This window comes from Syngnathus floridae, chromosome 5, assembly GCF_059516105.1.
Source record: "Syngnathus floridae isolate MCC-2025c chromosome 5, RoL_Sflo_1.0, whole genome shotgun sequence".
Lineage (NCBI taxonomy): Eukaryota > Metazoa > Chordata > Actinopteri > Syngnathiformes > Syngnathidae > Syngnathus > Syngnathus floridae.
Window position 1 is genome coordinate 8,432,538 of NC_142417.1, and position 16,963 is coordinate 8,449,500.

Below are 16,963 nucleotides of genomic sequence, written 5' to 3' on the forward strand. Positions count from 1 at the left end.
TAGACTGAGTTGCTGCTGGCGCCCAAAATGGAGATGAAATAAACAGACAGACAGACAGACAGATAGACAGACGCATGCACACGCACGCACACACGCACACGGCATCGTAAAAGGGTAAAGCTCTGTTAACTGAGAAGATACTATGTACAAATAAGAGGGATCTAAATAATTCATAGGAATCTAAATATGTAAGGTGCGCAAGGTGTGAGATGGGGTAGAGTGAACATAATAAATAGTTTGACAGCTATTTATTCTGGAAATGGAGTAACTTTAAACCATTGTATCAGGCAGATGTGGATCAGATACCCAAAATAAACATTCTTCTATACACGAGAGCCCTTATACAAACAACATGTCCACAAATGACCCCCCCGGCAGTGTTATACAACCAAAAGATACAATAAAAAGTGTCTGGACAAGAGTCTTGATCAAACTTTATCAAGAAATGTCCTCTATACATTTCTATGTACACAAGAAAAAGCTAAAAATCAAGTGGAGCAAAGTCATGCCAAAATAAATAAAAACGGTACATCCAAAACAGCTGCTGTGCTGTCGTAGGGCCGAACACACTGTATTTACATCATAAATCCAGAATTTTATAAGAACATCGGATGACTGCTGGGAAATCAAAGAGAACAGGGTTCTGAACTGAAATGCAAACTTAATGTGTATCCAGTGTGCTGTTTGCTTCATTTAAGACACGTTGGTTGCTTTAAACCAGCACAGTGGTGCACTGCGCCATCTACTGTACATAGTCGGAAGGAGTTTTTTTTTTTTTTTTTTTTTAGTCGACTTCCTCATCCTCTCTAATATATTGGATGTGCCAGGATGAATAATTACAGGCTGCTATTGTTTCTGTATTCTGTATGTACATTTGAACAAGAGGAACAAATGCAAATTTACATGCCCGCGTCTCTAAATGTGCAGCAAAGTCTATATAATAAAGCATAAAGACTGTTCCAGGACTTATGGACAAGAAACCCTGTCGTGTTAACACACAGGTACTTTCTTTAAGGAGCAGCTCACACAGTTGTTGATTGAAAGGGTCTGTAAAGCAAAGTGGATCGTATGATTGTCTGATGTGAGGTTTGGTCGACAGCTTCAAGTGTGAGGAGTGTTTATGTCTGACATGTTGCTGTCAGATACAATCAGAGACGCCCTGAGCTAGCTAAAATCTCACAGGAGCCATACATGAGAGGTTACCCGGTCCATCTCAACTCAAACCTGCTATAAACAGCGCTAAAAGACAAAAGTGCAATCTTTGCGGTTGTCTTGACAACATACTGTATACCCCAGTCGGACAGCTAAACCCATACAGAGGGAAAAAGGGAAGGCAGAAATGGAAAGAGTGCCTGGCCTGCATTAAATGTTTTGAAGAGCGGGAAGACTCCTCTCCATCCAGCGCTGGTTCAGTCGGATTTTTTCCAGCGCTTCCTGCATGCTTCGCGACTGGGAACCGCGCTCACTTAGGCTGGAGAAGAAATACTGCACCTGCACAACACACACACGCACGGCAGAGCATAAGACAACACCCAACGAAGTTTGATTCTTAGAAGAAAGTCTATACCTGATTAAGATGCGACTGTGTCGACAACTGAAAGGTGACAGACTTAACGATTGATTGGATGGGAAATGAACCTAGTGGGAACCTACAAGAATAAAACACTGATTAGATTGTGTTTTGTCCTCATGCATGAACCAACTTTTTTTCTGAAAATGGGCCACACACGTTTGTATGAGCTGGTTCCAGTTGTCTTGAATAAAGTCCCAAGTAATCAAGTTGCCGGCAAAACTCCGGCAGATTGTTTTGAAGACCAAGGGAATGTTCTGTACCTTGATGATATCATTGTTTAAAGCTCCATTGAGAAGCCTGGAAGGAACAACATGAGCGCAATGATAAACAACTTATTAGCAAGTATACTTTGTTAAGATGAAAATGTTGCGTACCAGACGATTTTCTGCGTGTCCTGCGTGGAAGCTAAGCCCCTTAGCATATTTTGCTTCTCTGAGTCATAAGTGGCATAATGATACAACGTAAGCAAAGTTTCCCAGTCTTCACTGGACTGGGCTGCCACACTGAACACAACTCTCTGGAGATCACCCGGAATCCTACCAAAAACAAAAAATCACATTTTAGGTTAAACCCATCTCTATTTTCATTCACTTTATTTGTTTTCTCAGTATAATATGTTCGACTCACTGGAAGGTTCCATTCGAGGCGACATACTGCTTAAAAATGTCTTTTGCTTTCTGCTTGCATTTTTCCTGTCCCAGATCACAGGCTGTCTCTAACAGGGCAGATCGCAGGTTCATTTTGGACATACTCTCCTCCTTGGTCCATGTTTGCTTATCCATCAGTGCACCAAAGTGTTTCAAAATATATGCCTGCAAATATTTCAAGGACAATTCAAACTTTAAATATTTCAAAAGATAAATAAACAATTGGTGTTGTAAGATGTATCAAAAAGTAATTATGTGACTTTTTTTGCATGTCACCACTTAAGTGTCTCTCACACTTTTTGATTAATGTCAATATCATTCCTACTGTGTGCGTGCACCTTCAAGCGGGCGGCGAGGTCTTGCTCGTATCTTTTGTTCAGCATCTGGTACATGTGGTTGAGGTGCAGCAGGGCTTCACTCACGGGACTCATCTCTGTTTCATTTGACATGTATTTTAGGAGGTTGAAGACTTGGCGGAGGGACACGCGACCCAGACTAAGGTGAAGTGAAACACAGTAAAAAAAACTTAGAGTGATGAACATAAGGGGGGGGGGGGGGGTTGATTTGTAAACCTACCTGGAGAGAGCAAAGATGTTGTGAATCAGCGAGGCACGGTCCTCTGCTGAGAGAACTTGGGAATTGTTGAACAAAGCGTCTGTTAGAGCAGCCCAGCCGTCATCTCCATAGTCAACGATGTAGAAGCCTGTGCTCCTGTAGTTCAACTTCAGCCACTTCACAGTTTCTGGCACCTTCAGAGTCTCTGTGAAGAAAGCATGCAAAAGTGTTTCGCCAAATTAGCACATAACATGCGCAAACCGATAAATCATTGTTAGTTACTGGATAATTGTCATTTACCTGACTTGGTCTTCAGCATGAACACTTGTCTGCACTCGGGGGCCAAACTACAGCTGTCATTCACATACGTCAGCGGAATAGTCCACAAGCTAGGAGAGTGCAAAATACAATGTACCGTCGGTCTGGTGACTTTCCATGACTACATTACACAAGGGAGAGAGAAGAAGGAGGAGGACGAGGGGGATGTAGCCCACCTGGAGGAATGCCTAGCGTCGTTTGAGGTGAGCTGGAAAATCTCCTGTTTTAAGGTGACTTCAGCCCCCTGACGGGATACAGTCACCAAAGGGAAGCCTTTCTGGGATGTCCATGACCTCATCATCTCTGACACATTTGGATGCTGACTTGAGACCTCTACCTAAGGAGAGAGAAAACGAATGGCATTTTAATATATTCAATTGTCACTCTATTTTCATCCCAACTAAAAACAATACGCCTACCTCAGTGAGACTGTTCCACAGATCGTCAGTGTCGGTGTTTAAACCGGAGAACTGTTTCAGATACTGAATGATACCTTTTCTGAACTGCTGGTCACCAGGCAAAGAGGCGTTCAACATCAAAAGAATGGAAGCCCCCTGGAAGACCAAAACACAACACAGTTTTCTGACTACCTTTGTTTTGCATACAATGAGCCAGGAACCATCATAAAAAAAATATCAAGACGTGCACCTTCAGATAGGACACAGAGTCGAACATCTCGTGCACCTGCTCCTGTGTATCGACTTCGGTAGACACCGCATGGGAGGAGTTCAGTGCATCTATGTCCAATGCTCTGAATCGAACATTTAAGAACAAGCTGCCCTGTAGACACAAACAGATCACACATGCAGCACCTGATGATCAACCAAAATTCAATTAATCACCAATGCTGCTCATATGAGGCATTTGTCTTAAAATGTCCATTGGATAAATTTTCTCAGTACTTTGTGGAATTGAAGACCGCTTACCATGTCAAGCTGCGGCATGACTATCTGCAGTGACGTGAACTGCATATAAGAGGCAAAGCCTTCGTTGAGCCACAGGTCGCTCCACCAGCTCATTGTGACTAAGTTTCCAAACCACTGGAACAAATCAGTGCAACATGATTGCGCCGACATCCTCATATTTCAGTACTTGCAGGCAAAAAAACCCAAACAAGTACCTGATGAGCCAGCTCATGAGCAATGACGGAGGCAACATCTTGTTTTTCCATAAGAGAAGCATCCCTCCCCACCAATAGGGTGCTTTCTCTGAAGGTGATCAGACCCCAGTTCTCCATGGCTCCCGCCAAGAAGTCTGGAATGCCGACCAGGTCTGACACAAAAGAAAAGAAAATGACAGTGAAGCTACTATATGCTGAGGGGAAAACAAACACTGGTAATGATAATGTTTACCAAGTTTCTGAAGCGGATAGTTAATTTCAAAGAAGTCATTGTAAAATTCCAGTAGTTTGGATGCTGTGTCCAGCGCATAGTCAGTATGCTCTTTCTTCTGTGGTACGCTGTACACGGACAACTAAAAAAAAAAAATGCAATCACATGATACAAATCCAGATTGTCAGTCTGAATGATATGAAAACAGATCATCCAAATGGAAAAGTGCTAAAGAAATCAACCCTACCAAAGTGTCAGAGACGTTTCTGCTGACGGCGGTGAAGTTACCGACGACGAATGCCACCAAGTAAGTGCTCATGTTGACACTGGTCTTTGCAAACTCATCCTGCACGAGGCCATTGACAAGGGGCGTGCTCTTTGCCTGAGACAAGAAAACACATCAGATGGGTACTTCAACTAAAATATTTGCATGCCCAGAACTTAAACTTGCAAGAAGGCAAGCCAAAAATAGATAAACACTTAAAATACAGTCGCTAAAATAAAGTCATACTTCATCATCATGTTCATTCATTTCATGACGATAATAACATGTGATAGTACCTTAGGCATGTTGGAGAGTGTCATGTGCTCAGGTTTCCTGTTGATTTTAATCAGAAAGGTGGCTTTAAATGATGGCTCATCAAAGCAGGGGAAGGCCTTTCGTGCATATAATGGCTCAAACTGGGTGGCAGCTAGGACCCTGAGGGAAATAGTAGATGTGAATACCTCATATACAGGATTGGAATATTAGCACACATTCACGTAGGTTTAATTATCCGGAATTAACACTCTTCTGCTGTAGTTCGATGTACCTTTTGTTTCCATTGAGATCTGTGTAGGAACTATTGTAGAAACCATTATAGGTGTGCGACAGACTAGCCGTGTAATCCAAGATCAACACACAGTGCTGGCCTGCCTTCAGCTCTTCGGAGAACTTAACAGCTATCTGCTCCCTTGGCTTGTTCTCAAGTATGGTGACATCACTTGCCTCCCCATCACCAAGCTGTAAGAGAGTAAATTAACAGCTTCGTTAACAGCTAGCATGCCATTCTTTTCTCCAGAGCGACAAATTACTTGTTCTCATTAAACTGGTGAGAATTGAGTAAGAAAGAGACTATTCATTTTTTTCTCAGCAAAATGATTTATGTGCATATTCCGAAATCCCCATAGCACAAACAGTTGATAATTTTCCGCTTCTCTTAGCAGTCGCCCAACAGTAGGTCATGATTTTGCAAATCACAGGATTTGCCCAGATTAGTTTTTACACCACATTTATTTATCCAGTACCAGTCTTAGCTTTGGATAGCCCCAGCGATTCAGTTTCCCATAGCACATGTGGTACAGAAATTACAGACTGTATCTTGCTATTCTTTCAAAGCCAGTTATTTAGTCCCACAGACTAAAAAACACAATCTCACCTTGAATGTAGCTTTGGTAATATTGAGATAAGCGCTGTGTAGAACAATGCGCTTGGTGTTGTGAAGTACCAACATGTTGATGACAGTGTGGCCGCTGAAATCCATGGTGCTCAAATCAGGGATCAAGGTGAGATCATAGCTGAGAGGACGGATGCTACGAGGGAGTTGGAATTGTGCCCATGGGAAGAGCTCATCATCAGTGCTGTTAGATGTCCCGTTCTCTTGTTTGGGGCATCCCATCTGCAAAAATCCAAGATTTTCACCAAGTGTCCATCCATTCATTTCCTACTACCACCACTATGCTGAGAAAATTGAGAGTTGGGGAAGCTAAAATGCTAAAACATACAATCTCACTGTATTTTTCTTACCTTTGTGAAGTTGCACCCAGGCAAAAAGTACAATACCATGATCATGGAAGCCACTATGACCAAAAATAGCACACAAACAACCAAGGTGCGGGCTGAGCATGGCGAACACGACCTGGGACACAGGAAAAGTAACCTATTTATTGACAGTACCGCTACATCCAAATAGTAGTGTAATTAAAGATAGCAAACGCCTGCTACCTAGGTGGAGGTTGTCGAACATAAGGAGAGACGTTAGATCTCTGGGTAGCGCTGCGGTTCATGAATGACATGCCCAGAAGTCGGGCTGAAGACTCGCAGTCCTCTTCATCATCATCCACGTCGTTCTCCCCCAGACCTCGCACCAGTAGCCGGGAGCTGCGAGGCTCATACACAGTATCATCTGGATCTAGGGCTGGAAAGGTCTAAAAGAACAGTGTATCAACATTGGATCCATGAACACATCATTAAGAAAGCATGAGTCAACTTGAATGTAAGCAATAATTCAAAGGTTTGGGCTTTATCATTTTGTTTTTCAATGATGAAAAATAACATTTGGGCTATAATAATGTAGTTTATAAAAACACATAGAGTAATACCATCATTAAAAAGAATGTAAATACAGTTTGCTTTTCATGTAATGCTGCAATCCATTTTAATGTGCTGTGTCCAAACTGCCCACCAGGAGGCAGTGCAGTATAATACAGTCTTCCACACAAACAAAGAAGAATGGTCTTTTGCTAAAACTACTGAATGAATTATTACAACGCTGTAGTATTACTATTTCTTTTACTCAGTATATACCTGTAATAAATAAAAGGTTTGAGAGTCAGCTCAAGCAGGCAATTGTATTTTCCCTTCAATTCTATTTTAGTTGGAAATATGTTATGCTTGTTATCAGCACAACTCATGATTTTATTTACTTTATATGTATCCTAATTATATGTTAGGGCAGAGTCTACCATTGATTTGAATTAAATGTGCAGATGGACTTCATGATGCATGCAATGAGTGTAGAACCGAAAGAGTGTTTCAAAGTGTGATTGAGGCATAGCGTACAGTAAAATGACTTGAGTGTACCGGATATGCTGCAGAGTCTCTGGCCAGATCCACAACGTCGGGCTCTTCTTCAAACATGCTGTTCTCAATCATGTTCCTTGGTAGGCTGGCTCGCTCTATGACAGGAAGAAACAAGGCATATAAACAAAACATGACTCCTAGGAGAAAATTCAAGATGTTGTGAAAGAGAGTGTCTGAACGTTTTTCACCTCTTGTCCTGCAATAACCCTGAATGAGGTGTCACAGGATTCCATCCTTGTCTTACTGTTATTTGCCCTTCCTTAGTTCCTTGAAGGAAACCGCTGTTACGCAAACAACACTATTGTTTTGTATCTGCCAAGCAAACTGTCACAACCTGCTTAATTATCCTCACATGCACAGAGCTGCACGTGCTACTGAGTCATTTTAAACCTTTCGAGTGAGGAGTCAATAGTCACTCATGACAGTTTGTGTTTTTTTGTTCATATCATCTGCATTTTTTTTTGGGGGGGGGGTCATACAAATGACTGTCAAAGAGTCTCATTAGATAAATCGCTATTCCAGTTTCGTGGTATCTACCCTCTTGCAGCACTTCCTGCTACTGAACCTTACACACAGATTTACAACTACATTTATATTTAACATATTTACCATATGCTGCTGATGGAATGACTTGAATATTATAAGACTTTTGTGAGTGAGACATACTCCAAGTTTTGTCATTACAGTGGATCTACGAGTTCCAAATAATCAATGACAATGTATTGTCTGCTCTTGTCACATGCTAGCACAGATTACACAAGAATGCATTTCCGCAACCTGCACTACACTGTGAGCTGTGGCACAAACGTGCTTTGTCGACATCATATTCTCTCGAAGGGAATTCCAACCTCTGCTCATTCCACAAACAATAAGTCATGTTTAGCTTCCTAATTCAATATTAGTCAATGTAGTAAAACATCGTCACTTGCAAATTGCCGACATTGCTTCATATTAAGTTGGGTAGAGATGATGTCTAGCCACTGGGCAATGGATTTGAAGGAGAAATGTGACTTGAAACTGTGATATTAAAAAGAGGTCATAATATTAACCCTAAATGCAAGAGTGGCACACAAGCGTCTGCCTGTCGGCTTCACACAGACTGCACAAATGCCTATTAATAGGAAAGGAACTCTGTACTGGGTAATCTACAATAGCCAAAGAAGGAGACGGTAAAAATATAACCTGAAATATACCAGAACTTGTGGCCTGATTACAAACCTGTCGTATGACTTAAGTCTATATGAAAAAAGTTGAAAATTATGATTTGAAGCATCAAGAGTATTTAAGCTGTTTTTGAGTTTTTCGGGTTTACAGTGGTTAACTTCCTTTTACACTTGGGACAAAAACAGGTTCAGAAGTGGCGACATCATGGCGACACTATCCTCATATTATACTTGAAATTTAAATTAGAAAGTAAACTGACAAGTTTTACAGCTTACCTTTAAGAGTGGTTTAACTGTGTAAAAAAATATTTTAATAAAACTAAAATACTGTTTGCGGGGGTACATCTTTTGAACATTTTGCATTGTATAAAAAGTGATTAAGAGACAAACTTTCACTTTCTTAATCCCTTCCGCACTTTGTTCAGTTCCAGTTAGGTACTTGTATTTGAGTTTTATCTTATAGGAGTTATGGAATATAAAAAGCAAACTCGTAAAGGTGATTTTGGTCATTTACATGAATGCCAACTACAATGAAGTGCTTTTGTGACCTCTTGGTACAACTCCCACTTTTTGTGACATATCTGACTTCCAGTATGCCTGTTTGTTTTGTCAATAACGTCCTGGATATAATAGGACGCCAGCAGAGGTTATTGATCAGCTGTCTGCTAGTAAGCAAAGCAGAGTTGAGCACGACTTATCTGCTCAACACGCCATGCAATGCGGCTAATAATATCATACATAAATAGAAACGTGGAGCACGACCACGTGATTGGCTTCTTAGTCACAAAACTGTGCGTAAAGTTTTTTTTTTTGCAGGCTCTTAAAAAGAGTTAAATAGATCTTGCATTTCATGTGTACGCGGCTCAAAGTCACTGACAATGAATGGTTGGTTATTATTAGCGAGCTTGCTGTTAGCATGCTGTCACGTACTGTATACAGCTCGTACAGTAACCTTCGTCATTCCTTACCTGTACTGTTATAGTCAAAAGGATCCATAGCAGGGTATTGGGAGGAGGTCCTTACGTCCCAGAAGCTGAATATTTGCACACGTTTGGATCAGACGTGTAGTTTTAATGGCTGGTCACGCCACCAAAGTGCCTGGCTGCTTGTCTGCAGCCCGTCCTCACAACACCAGCTACGTAGTCGCTAACAGGGAACTAGCCAACTTCTCATAATTGTACGTGCTAACTCACTTCAATAGACTAGTTTGTCCAACGCAGTCTCGTTTCACTAACAAAAAGACAACAAAAAAACACACCAATATTTGTTCAAAAACGAAATTTGTATTTAGTAATGTACTAGGACAGATGGCACTTTGACTCCTCACCCGACCAGTTGTTGACAACTGACAATTCTTGCATCCTATTGGCCAGGAACTGTTAGGAGGAGGGGCTAGAAAATGACGCGCTATATACGGAAGCAGAAATTCTGACGTCATGGCTTGTACGGATAATGTGCTTCATACGCACTTTTTTAATCAGTTAAAAAATGATTTTGGTTGGCAGTCTGTTTGGAATTGATTTACTTGACTTATTCCTCCACTTTCATCAACTGTATTTGCATATAAATGTATCCTAAAATAACGGCCTGACATGTTTTTCCTGACTTTTTCAGAAATTGAACCAAATATTAATATTACATTTCTAATAATTTTGTTTCAGGGCGAAAATTTACTGATCTGCTCAACTAGGGAAGCTGATTTTGGAAGATGTTAGCAGCATCGTGAAATGGATTTTTGTCAAAATATGACTTAGACCAGGGGTGTTTTATAGAACTGGGCATTGGACTGAGATAATGGGAAATAACAAAAATTAAAGGATGGATTACAATTCAATCTACAAATAGGTATTTTTGCAAGCATCGGATTGGTGATATGAATGCTGTTCGTATGAACTATGAAATGTTTGTGTGTATATTAGCAGTGTAAAGCACTTTATGAATTCTCCGTGTGATAAGTGCTCAAAATAAAATCTATTAGGTTATCGCAACACAAAAAAAGTAGTCAAACTTTTTATTGTCCTTTGATGAAAGAATTACTTGAGCTATATAATTTTGTAATGTTTATCTCTTCTGCATTAAGCAACTCACACACTACATACACACCCACGAACACACTCTCACAAATAACCCGGCAGAATAATTTCTTTATGAAAAAAATGGTTTTACACACACCACGAATTATCATTCTCAAATGAAGAAATGTAATTAAACATCAACTGTGAAAAGTCAATCTTTTGTCACGAGTACTTTTTTTTCATTCAGACAGTTTTTTAACGTCTCTAAGTTTCGCTGCATCCAGAGAACATTTTTCTGCAAATTGTCCAGTGCAAGTTGAGGACTTTTGACCTGAGATACATCTTCTCTGATGGACTCAAAGAACAACTTCACCTGGATGGTTAACAAATGATAACAATGAATTAGCACAACTATCATTACTCATCAAAAGTTATCACTCCTACGTGAATTGCCAGTACAATGAGAATGTTGGACATACAGTAATACTATCTTGACACACTGCAAAAATGGAAACATGTACCTCAGTGTATTCCTCCGGGTATGAAAACTGCCCTGTGGTTCCTATGAGGATGTACTTAATAGTTGATGAGCCCAACTCAAATCTGGAGAAGTTATAGAGCAGACAGTTAGACCAAATGTTGACCAGGTCTACAAAAAAACCACCATCCTGATCGACACAGACTTCTGAACCAGCGTGCTCCAGTTTTTCTTGACAAATTTCCACGCGATGTGATGTCCCCAAGGGTTTTGCGCCACATATAAGATGAGCGTGGACAGGTCCTGCGGTCGTATCACTTGACCTTCCAGACCCATGTCCAACAGGCTAGAAGAGTAAATGAATAATAGTAATAATAGTTTCCACATGGTGGCAGCATAAACCATGAGAAAACTACGTATTTATGCAGGTCTCTATCGTCGCAATTATAAATTAAATTAATAAAAAAGGATAAATATTAATATCATTCTGATGCTGTTATTCAATTACACTAGTGTGCATAATAAAGTAGCCAAAAGGGGAATGTACCTGTGTAATTTATTTGTGTCTCGGCTGTTGGTTAAGGCAAACAAAATTTTGTCTTTCTGTGCCGCCGAGTTTGATGTCTTGTACATGTGCATGAGTGAGGCCCATCCATGATCATCCTGGGCACCAACTGCGTACACGGTTGGGGCCACATCAGTGGGAAGTCTACAGTTAACACAATTCCAGGAAATATTTGTTAGGGCATCATCAAGTATCGACAGAAATTATGACGATGAAGTGAAGCTGATAGATGGACCGACTTGAGAGTTCCGTTTGACTGAAGCCAGTCTTTGAAACGCCGGCGTGCCTCATTCAGGCAGGGAGTGTCATTCAGATGGCATGCCAAGGAGAGGACCTCTGACCTCAGTCGTCGAGTCGACACGGAGCCCTCATCATTCCATGTCTGTTGGTCAATGACGCCACGGAAAAACTGAAGGATGTACATCTATGCCAAAGGAAACAGAGAAACAAATTTAGATTTCAGGGACGTCTTGCAATAATATCTTTATCATCTTACCCTGAAATTTTGCACCAGATCCTCATCTCTCCGTTTCTCAATCATATGGAAAACGGCTTCAAGGTAACCCAATCCTTGGAGTAGAGGTACGGTATGTTTCTCCAGATGCAGATAACCAATCAAATCCAATGCTTTGTTGAGCGGAAGGTAACCTGCCCTTTAAATACACACAACAATACAGTATTTGAAGGGGACTGTATAATTCCAATGGGTTCAAAACTAACAATCAAATTAGTTTATTTGCTACGATGTATTTGAGCAAAGCATACAGGACACATAGTATGCAGTCTTACGTGACCAGTTGAAATGCATTGTGTATCAAGTGGGTCCTGTCTTTGTAGCTCAGGGCCGTGTGGTTCTCTCTCAGGAGCTTTGTTATCCCCTCCCATCCACCATCCTCATAATGAACCACGTAGTAGCCAGTCATGTCCACATTGACCTTCACCCAGTTGACATCTCCAACGTAGACGCTGTCTGGAACACACACAGACACGGACAACAGTAGAAAGGCACTCGGGAGAAAATGAGCCTCCACTATGGTACAAAATTGTGGCCTGGGTGTCAACATAAAGGAGGAAATGAAAATAGTCAAAAAAAAAGTACATTCCTTTTATAGTAAATGATGTGAAAGTGCTCTGCAAAATGTCCAAGATGTTATGAAACAAGCATATAATGTTATCACCAAAAGCACAAAAAAAAGCAACAAATGTGATCTATCTCAACTATAACCATAAACATAGTAAAAAATAGTAAACCTTTGCAGCTTACCTGTATGAGTTGTCATCAAATGTTTGTGGATGGTGCCGGAACTATCGGTCTTGTATGTGAGAGGGATATTCCATAAGTAACTAGAGAAAAAGATTCCCAAATCATATAATGCAAAAGTGACAGATGAAGGAACCAACTTTTCCTGCATCCTCACCCTTGTTGCAATGTGGACCAGAGGGGGTCAGAGGGCAGCTGTGTCCTCAGGAACCTGACCTGTCTGAGCATCAGCTGTGGCCCCGCCCTTTTCACAATGACCAGGGGAACACCTTTCTGCATGGTCCAAGTGTTCATCACGGCTGTCAAGTTCAAGTGTTCCCCGGCCAACAAGTACTGAATAAAACAATAGGCAAGTTTCCGTATTCAAATTTTTCAAAATAGAGGTCAGCAGTTTCAATATTTACTTACTGAATTTTTATGAGCCTGTTCTTTGCTGTAACAATACTCCCCTGAGATGAAATCTTCCTCTGAGCAAGTCTGGAAAAAGATGATATATCGGTATCGCTCTCTCTCGCTCTCAATTGCATATTTCTAAAGTCTATCCTCAAAAATGTGTTGGAAAGAAGTGCTTGTCATCATATTTGTGTTCATACATTGGCCAAACTGTCCCACAGATCTTGGTTTTGAGCATTTTGGTAGCTATATTTGCGCAGGTATCGAACTAACCCACTCTGGAACACATCTTCGGACAGAAAATGGCGCAGCATGTGCAGGATACACGCCCCCTAGAGGTATAGAGAGCAAAACAAATGTGTTGTCAGGGGATATATGACAGGACAAGCCGAAAGTCACAAGTCGAAATGGATGGCTATTTTTCCACAAGCTCTTTCTAATGTTATAAAAAGCACTGCACTCATAAAAGGCAGAAAGCATACTTTTTCATATGAGATGGTGTCAAACATCTCACGAATGTGAGTTGGATTCTCTGCCAGACTGGATATTGGCCGAGAAGAATTCAATGAATCGTGACCAACTGCTGCAAAACAAGTGCTCAACAGATTTTCCTCCTGTAAGAATGCGGACATTATTTTAGGTTGCGCAGTCTCACATTGGCCTTCACCTACATCTGATTATGTTAATCACTAACCGCTTTTAATTCAGGATAGGTAGCCTCAACTGAAATGGACTCCATGTATCTGGCAAACCCTTCATTCAGCCAGATATCATTCCACCACTTCATCGTTACCAAGTTACCAAACCACTGCAAGCGAGAAAAAAAAAAATAGGAATAAGTGTGTCCATAAAATCTATTCTTTCCTGAGCCCAACCGTACCACTTGATGGAAAAAAGGGGATACACACACACCTGATGAGCAAGCTCATGCCCGATCACCTTGGTAACCCAGACTTGATCAGATACAGATGATGTGTGAGGGTCAAAGAGCAGGCTCTGCTCTCTGTAAGTGGTCAGGCCCCAGTTTTCCATTGCACCTGACTCAAAGTCAGGGATGGCGATCAGATCTGAAAGGAGATGGAGAAAATGCAGAATAATATTTGGCTCTATGGTTAGAAACTGAAAAAAAAAACAAGATTTACCGCATTTGGGTAGGGGATAATGAATGTTGAAATACTCCTCGTAGAAGTCAAGCATTTTGACGGCGACTTCAAGGGCATAGTGGGTCTGAGACCATTTCGCCGGATCAGCATAAATGGACACCTATCACCATGTTGCAGAAGCCTTAAGTGATTATGATTGTCATCAATAAACAAGAAAAACATTTTTTTCTCAGAGACCACACCTGCACTCCAGATGATGTTGTTGCCGTAACAGATTTAAAATCACAGACGACAAAAGCTACAAGGTAGGTGCTCATCTTCACACTTGCAGCATACTGATCCTCCAGCAGGCCATCATCTACTTCAATTGATTTAACCTGAAATAAACAGACACCATTTTTTTTTGTGATGCAGAAGGAATCAAACATCTACTATACTTACTATCGGCATGTTGGACAAAGCAATGTAGTCCGCGCTCCGTCTGATCCGCACTGAGAAGTTGGCTTTAAAGCTCGGCTCGTCAAAACAAGGGAATGCCGTGCGAGCACTCGTAGGCTCAAAGTGAGTGGAAGCTAACGTTCTATAAAGAACCACAGAGGAACCATATTATTCTACACACTATACCAATATCAAAAACTCGCTCATTTACCTGATCTCTCCCGAACTGGTTGTGTAGGTGCTTTTATAGAAGCCCTGGAAGCCCTCTGCCAACTCTGCCCCAAACTCAATATATAGGAAATACTTTTGCCCATTGCTGAGCACTCTGGGAGAGAAGATGGCAATCTGCTCGTGGGCGGGATAATGAAGACAAGGGAGAACCTAGAACATGAGGAGAAGTCTGTCAGTCTGGTCAACATCTATGTGCTAATCTGACTGCTTTGTTTTAATGACTACCTGGTCAGAGAGATGAGCAAGGTTCTTGTCCAGAATGGTTGCCTTGGAGATTTGCAGACCCTTGCTATGTAACACAACCCAATTTGTGTTGTTCTGGACGTCAATTTGGATTGTGACTGAGCCGGTGAAATGGAGACTAGTGAGGTTGGGGTGCACCAAGATGTGGTAGTGAAGAGGAATTATATACCTAAGGAGAAAAGGACTCTTTGGTTCTACAATTGGGATTTTTGCAGTAAAGACAGCAGGGAGATTACCTTGGCAGACGAAGGCGGCTCCAAGGAAAGGACAGATTGTCTTTCTCTAAAGGCGTTTGCTCTCCGGGAGGATGAGGAGGGCTTGATGCCTGCTGTGAAATTTGGGTGGGCTGCATTCCAACCACATATGAATGGAGAAGAAACAGCACTAACGGCCTCACCAAGAGCATTTTGGATGAAATGTCCCTGATTGAACAAAAAGCCAAATCTGTGCAGCGGGCTAACAATTGCTGATGAAAGCTGTTTTTAAAGGCCTGTAAAGGTGATGTGTCCACTGCCAAAACGTACAGATATGGCCATGGTTTCCCTTCTCTTTGATTCCTAAACCTAAAAAAAAATTAAAAAAATAAAATAAAAACAGTTTCTAGAAGTTTTTGTAGCAGTTGAAGTCTATCCTAAAAGACTGAGGATGTGATTGCATGATTGCACATAGTGTAGTAAATTTACATTTATGGGATTTACATTTATGCTAACCATAAGTAATTTTTTGTTAATTTATAGATGGTACAGTATTACTAACACTAAGCCGTTTTAATAGTAATTCATTTGGTATTATTTTTGCCACAATGTTGGCCAACCCGGAAAAGGTATTGTCTAGCTTCGTGATACAGATGGTGACAGAAATTCCAATAATGCAAACAAAAAACGAGCAAGCACAACAACCACAATAATCAGTATTCATGCAGAGCAAGGTATGATCTGACGAAGCCTGAATAGAGACTGACTCTAAATATACTCGAATTTCTGACACATGAGCCATTGCAGGTAGAACACAAGGGCGGGCGGATTATAAAACTGGCACATGAAAAGATCAGTACAAGGAAATAGTTACCAAGGAGCATAAAACCAAGTCAAAAGTAAAAAAATCTAAAAAGGTTAATAATAATCATAAAAATATTAAGTGATCTAGGCGACACCGTGGCAGCTACAAAGACAAGCCACGTTCTTGCTAGTGTGGACAAAAGCAGATCAGGCCACAGCTAAAAGTGTGAGGTGACAACAGCTGCAGCAGTACAAAGGCAGCCAGGTCCAATACTGAGCTTGCATGATAGTGCTAGTCAACATCCCTCTTGAAAATGTGCTAATTATAAGGAAAAATATTAAATAAAGAAGGATTTACCTTGGTCATTCTAGCTTCTTCGCGCTTGAGCAATCACTGGAAACTTTCACTTTCTCTTTAGACAACCCTTGTACTGTAGTAACTCGACCCGCCACTTGGAGGCACACCAGAGCCGGAAAATGACTTAGTGAATGCTTGAGCGTTAAGCCTTCAGAAAGTCAGTTTCTTACCTCAGATGTAACGGTCTTGGCCAGGTGTGTTCCTATCAGTTCTTGTGCGTGGTTGGAGTAGGGTCCATTGTTAGTGGAAAGTTACAACAGGAGTCAATAACCCACAATGCACTGCTCCTGAGAAATGGTATTCAACCAATGCACGCAAGTATGATCACGCGCAAACTACAATGATGCGCACGCGTACAGTGAGGTGAACAGTATCGAGCAAAGTTAGCGTATGCATACATGGCAGAAACACACAGAGCAATTTTTTATCTTATCTTCATCAGTTTACGGAC

At 41.1% G+C, this 16,963-nt stretch overlaps 2 protein-coding genes across 3 annotated transcripts; both read right to left on the minus strand.

The window, feature by feature from the left end:
• Positions 1-233: 233 nt before the first annotated feature.
• On the minus strand, positions 234-9,782 carry lnpep (leucyl/cystinyl aminopeptidase). Of its 2 annotated transcripts, none has more exons than XM_088375398.1 (22): positions 9,398-9,782; positions 7,246-7,361; positions 6,409-6,611; positions 6,211-6,322; positions 5,843-6,082; positions 5,237-5,427; positions 4,986-5,124; positions 4,672-4,806; positions 4,446-4,566; positions 4,214-4,365; positions 4,020-4,133; positions 3,742-3,873; positions 3,513-3,647; positions 3,270-3,430; positions 3,076-3,164; positions 2,797-2,980; positions 2,559-2,715; positions 2,201-2,385; positions 1,948-2,109; positions 1,730-1,870; positions 1,568-1,649; positions 234-1,491 (listed from the first exon to the last, which is right to left on the minus strand). In XM_088375398.1, the coding sequence occupies exons 1-22, from the start codon at positions 9,423-9,425 to the stop codon at positions 1,363-1,365; spliced, it is 3,108 nt and encodes a 1,035-aa protein (XP_088231524.1). In that variant the 5' UTR covers positions 9,426-9,782; the 3' UTR covers positions 234-1,362. The 2 variants fall into 2 exon arrangements, with proteins under 2 accessions (XP_088231524.1, XP_088231525.1); XM_088375399.1 differs by having other exon boundaries at positions 7,267-7,361; positions 9,398-9,781.
• A 643-nt stretch (positions 9,783-10,425) lies between these two features.
• On the minus strand, positions 10,426-16,606 carry erap2 (endoplasmic reticulum aminopeptidase 2). The gene is made up of 21 exons (XM_088375401.1): positions 16,513-16,606; positions 15,393-15,719; positions 15,139-15,325; positions 14,894-15,063; positions 14,686-14,824; positions 14,487-14,621; positions 14,284-14,404; positions 14,054-14,208; positions 13,836-13,949; positions 13,624-13,755; positions 13,342-13,473; positions 13,157-13,225; positions 12,906-13,081; positions 12,752-12,831; positions 12,277-12,457; positions 11,984-12,140; positions 11,727-11,911; positions 11,470-11,631; positions 11,128-11,268; positions 10,966-11,047; positions 10,426-10,817 (listed from the first exon to the last, which is right to left on the minus strand). The coding sequence occupies exons 2-21, from the start codon at positions 15,560-15,562 to the stop codon at positions 10,656-10,658; spliced, it is 2,850 nt and encodes a 949-aa protein (XP_088231527.1). The 5' UTR covers positions 15,563-15,719; positions 16,513-16,606; the 3' UTR covers positions 10,426-10,655.
• Positions 16,607-16,963: the final 357 nt, after the last annotated feature.

Excerpts from the sequence above, each read along its gene's own strand:
- lnpep (XM_088375398.1), bottom strand. The coding sequence starts at position 9,425 with ATGGATCCTTTTGACTATAACAGTACAG. Across the intron at positions 4,567-4,671 it reads GAAACGTCTCTGACACTTTG|TTGTCCGTGTACAGCGTACC; the intron begins GTAGGGTTGATT and ends TTTTTTTTTTAG. Across the intron at positions 2,981-3,075 it reads CATGCTGAAGACCAAGTCAG|AGACTCTGAAGGTGCCAGAA; the intron begins GTAAATGACAAT and ends CTTTCTTCACAG.
- erap2 (XM_088375401.1), bottom strand. The coding sequence starts at position 15,562 with ATGCTCTTGGTGAGGCCGTTAGTGCTGTTTCTTCTCCATTCATATGTG. Across the intron at positions 12,458-12,751 it reads TTTGATGACAACTCATACAG|ACAGCGTCTACGTTGGAGAT; the intron begins GTAAGCTGCAAA and ends TGTGTGTTCCAG. Across the intron at positions 11,269-11,469 it reads GACACAAATAAATTACACAG|CCTGTTGGACATGGGTCTGG; the intron begins GTACATTCCCCT and ends TTACTCTTCTAG.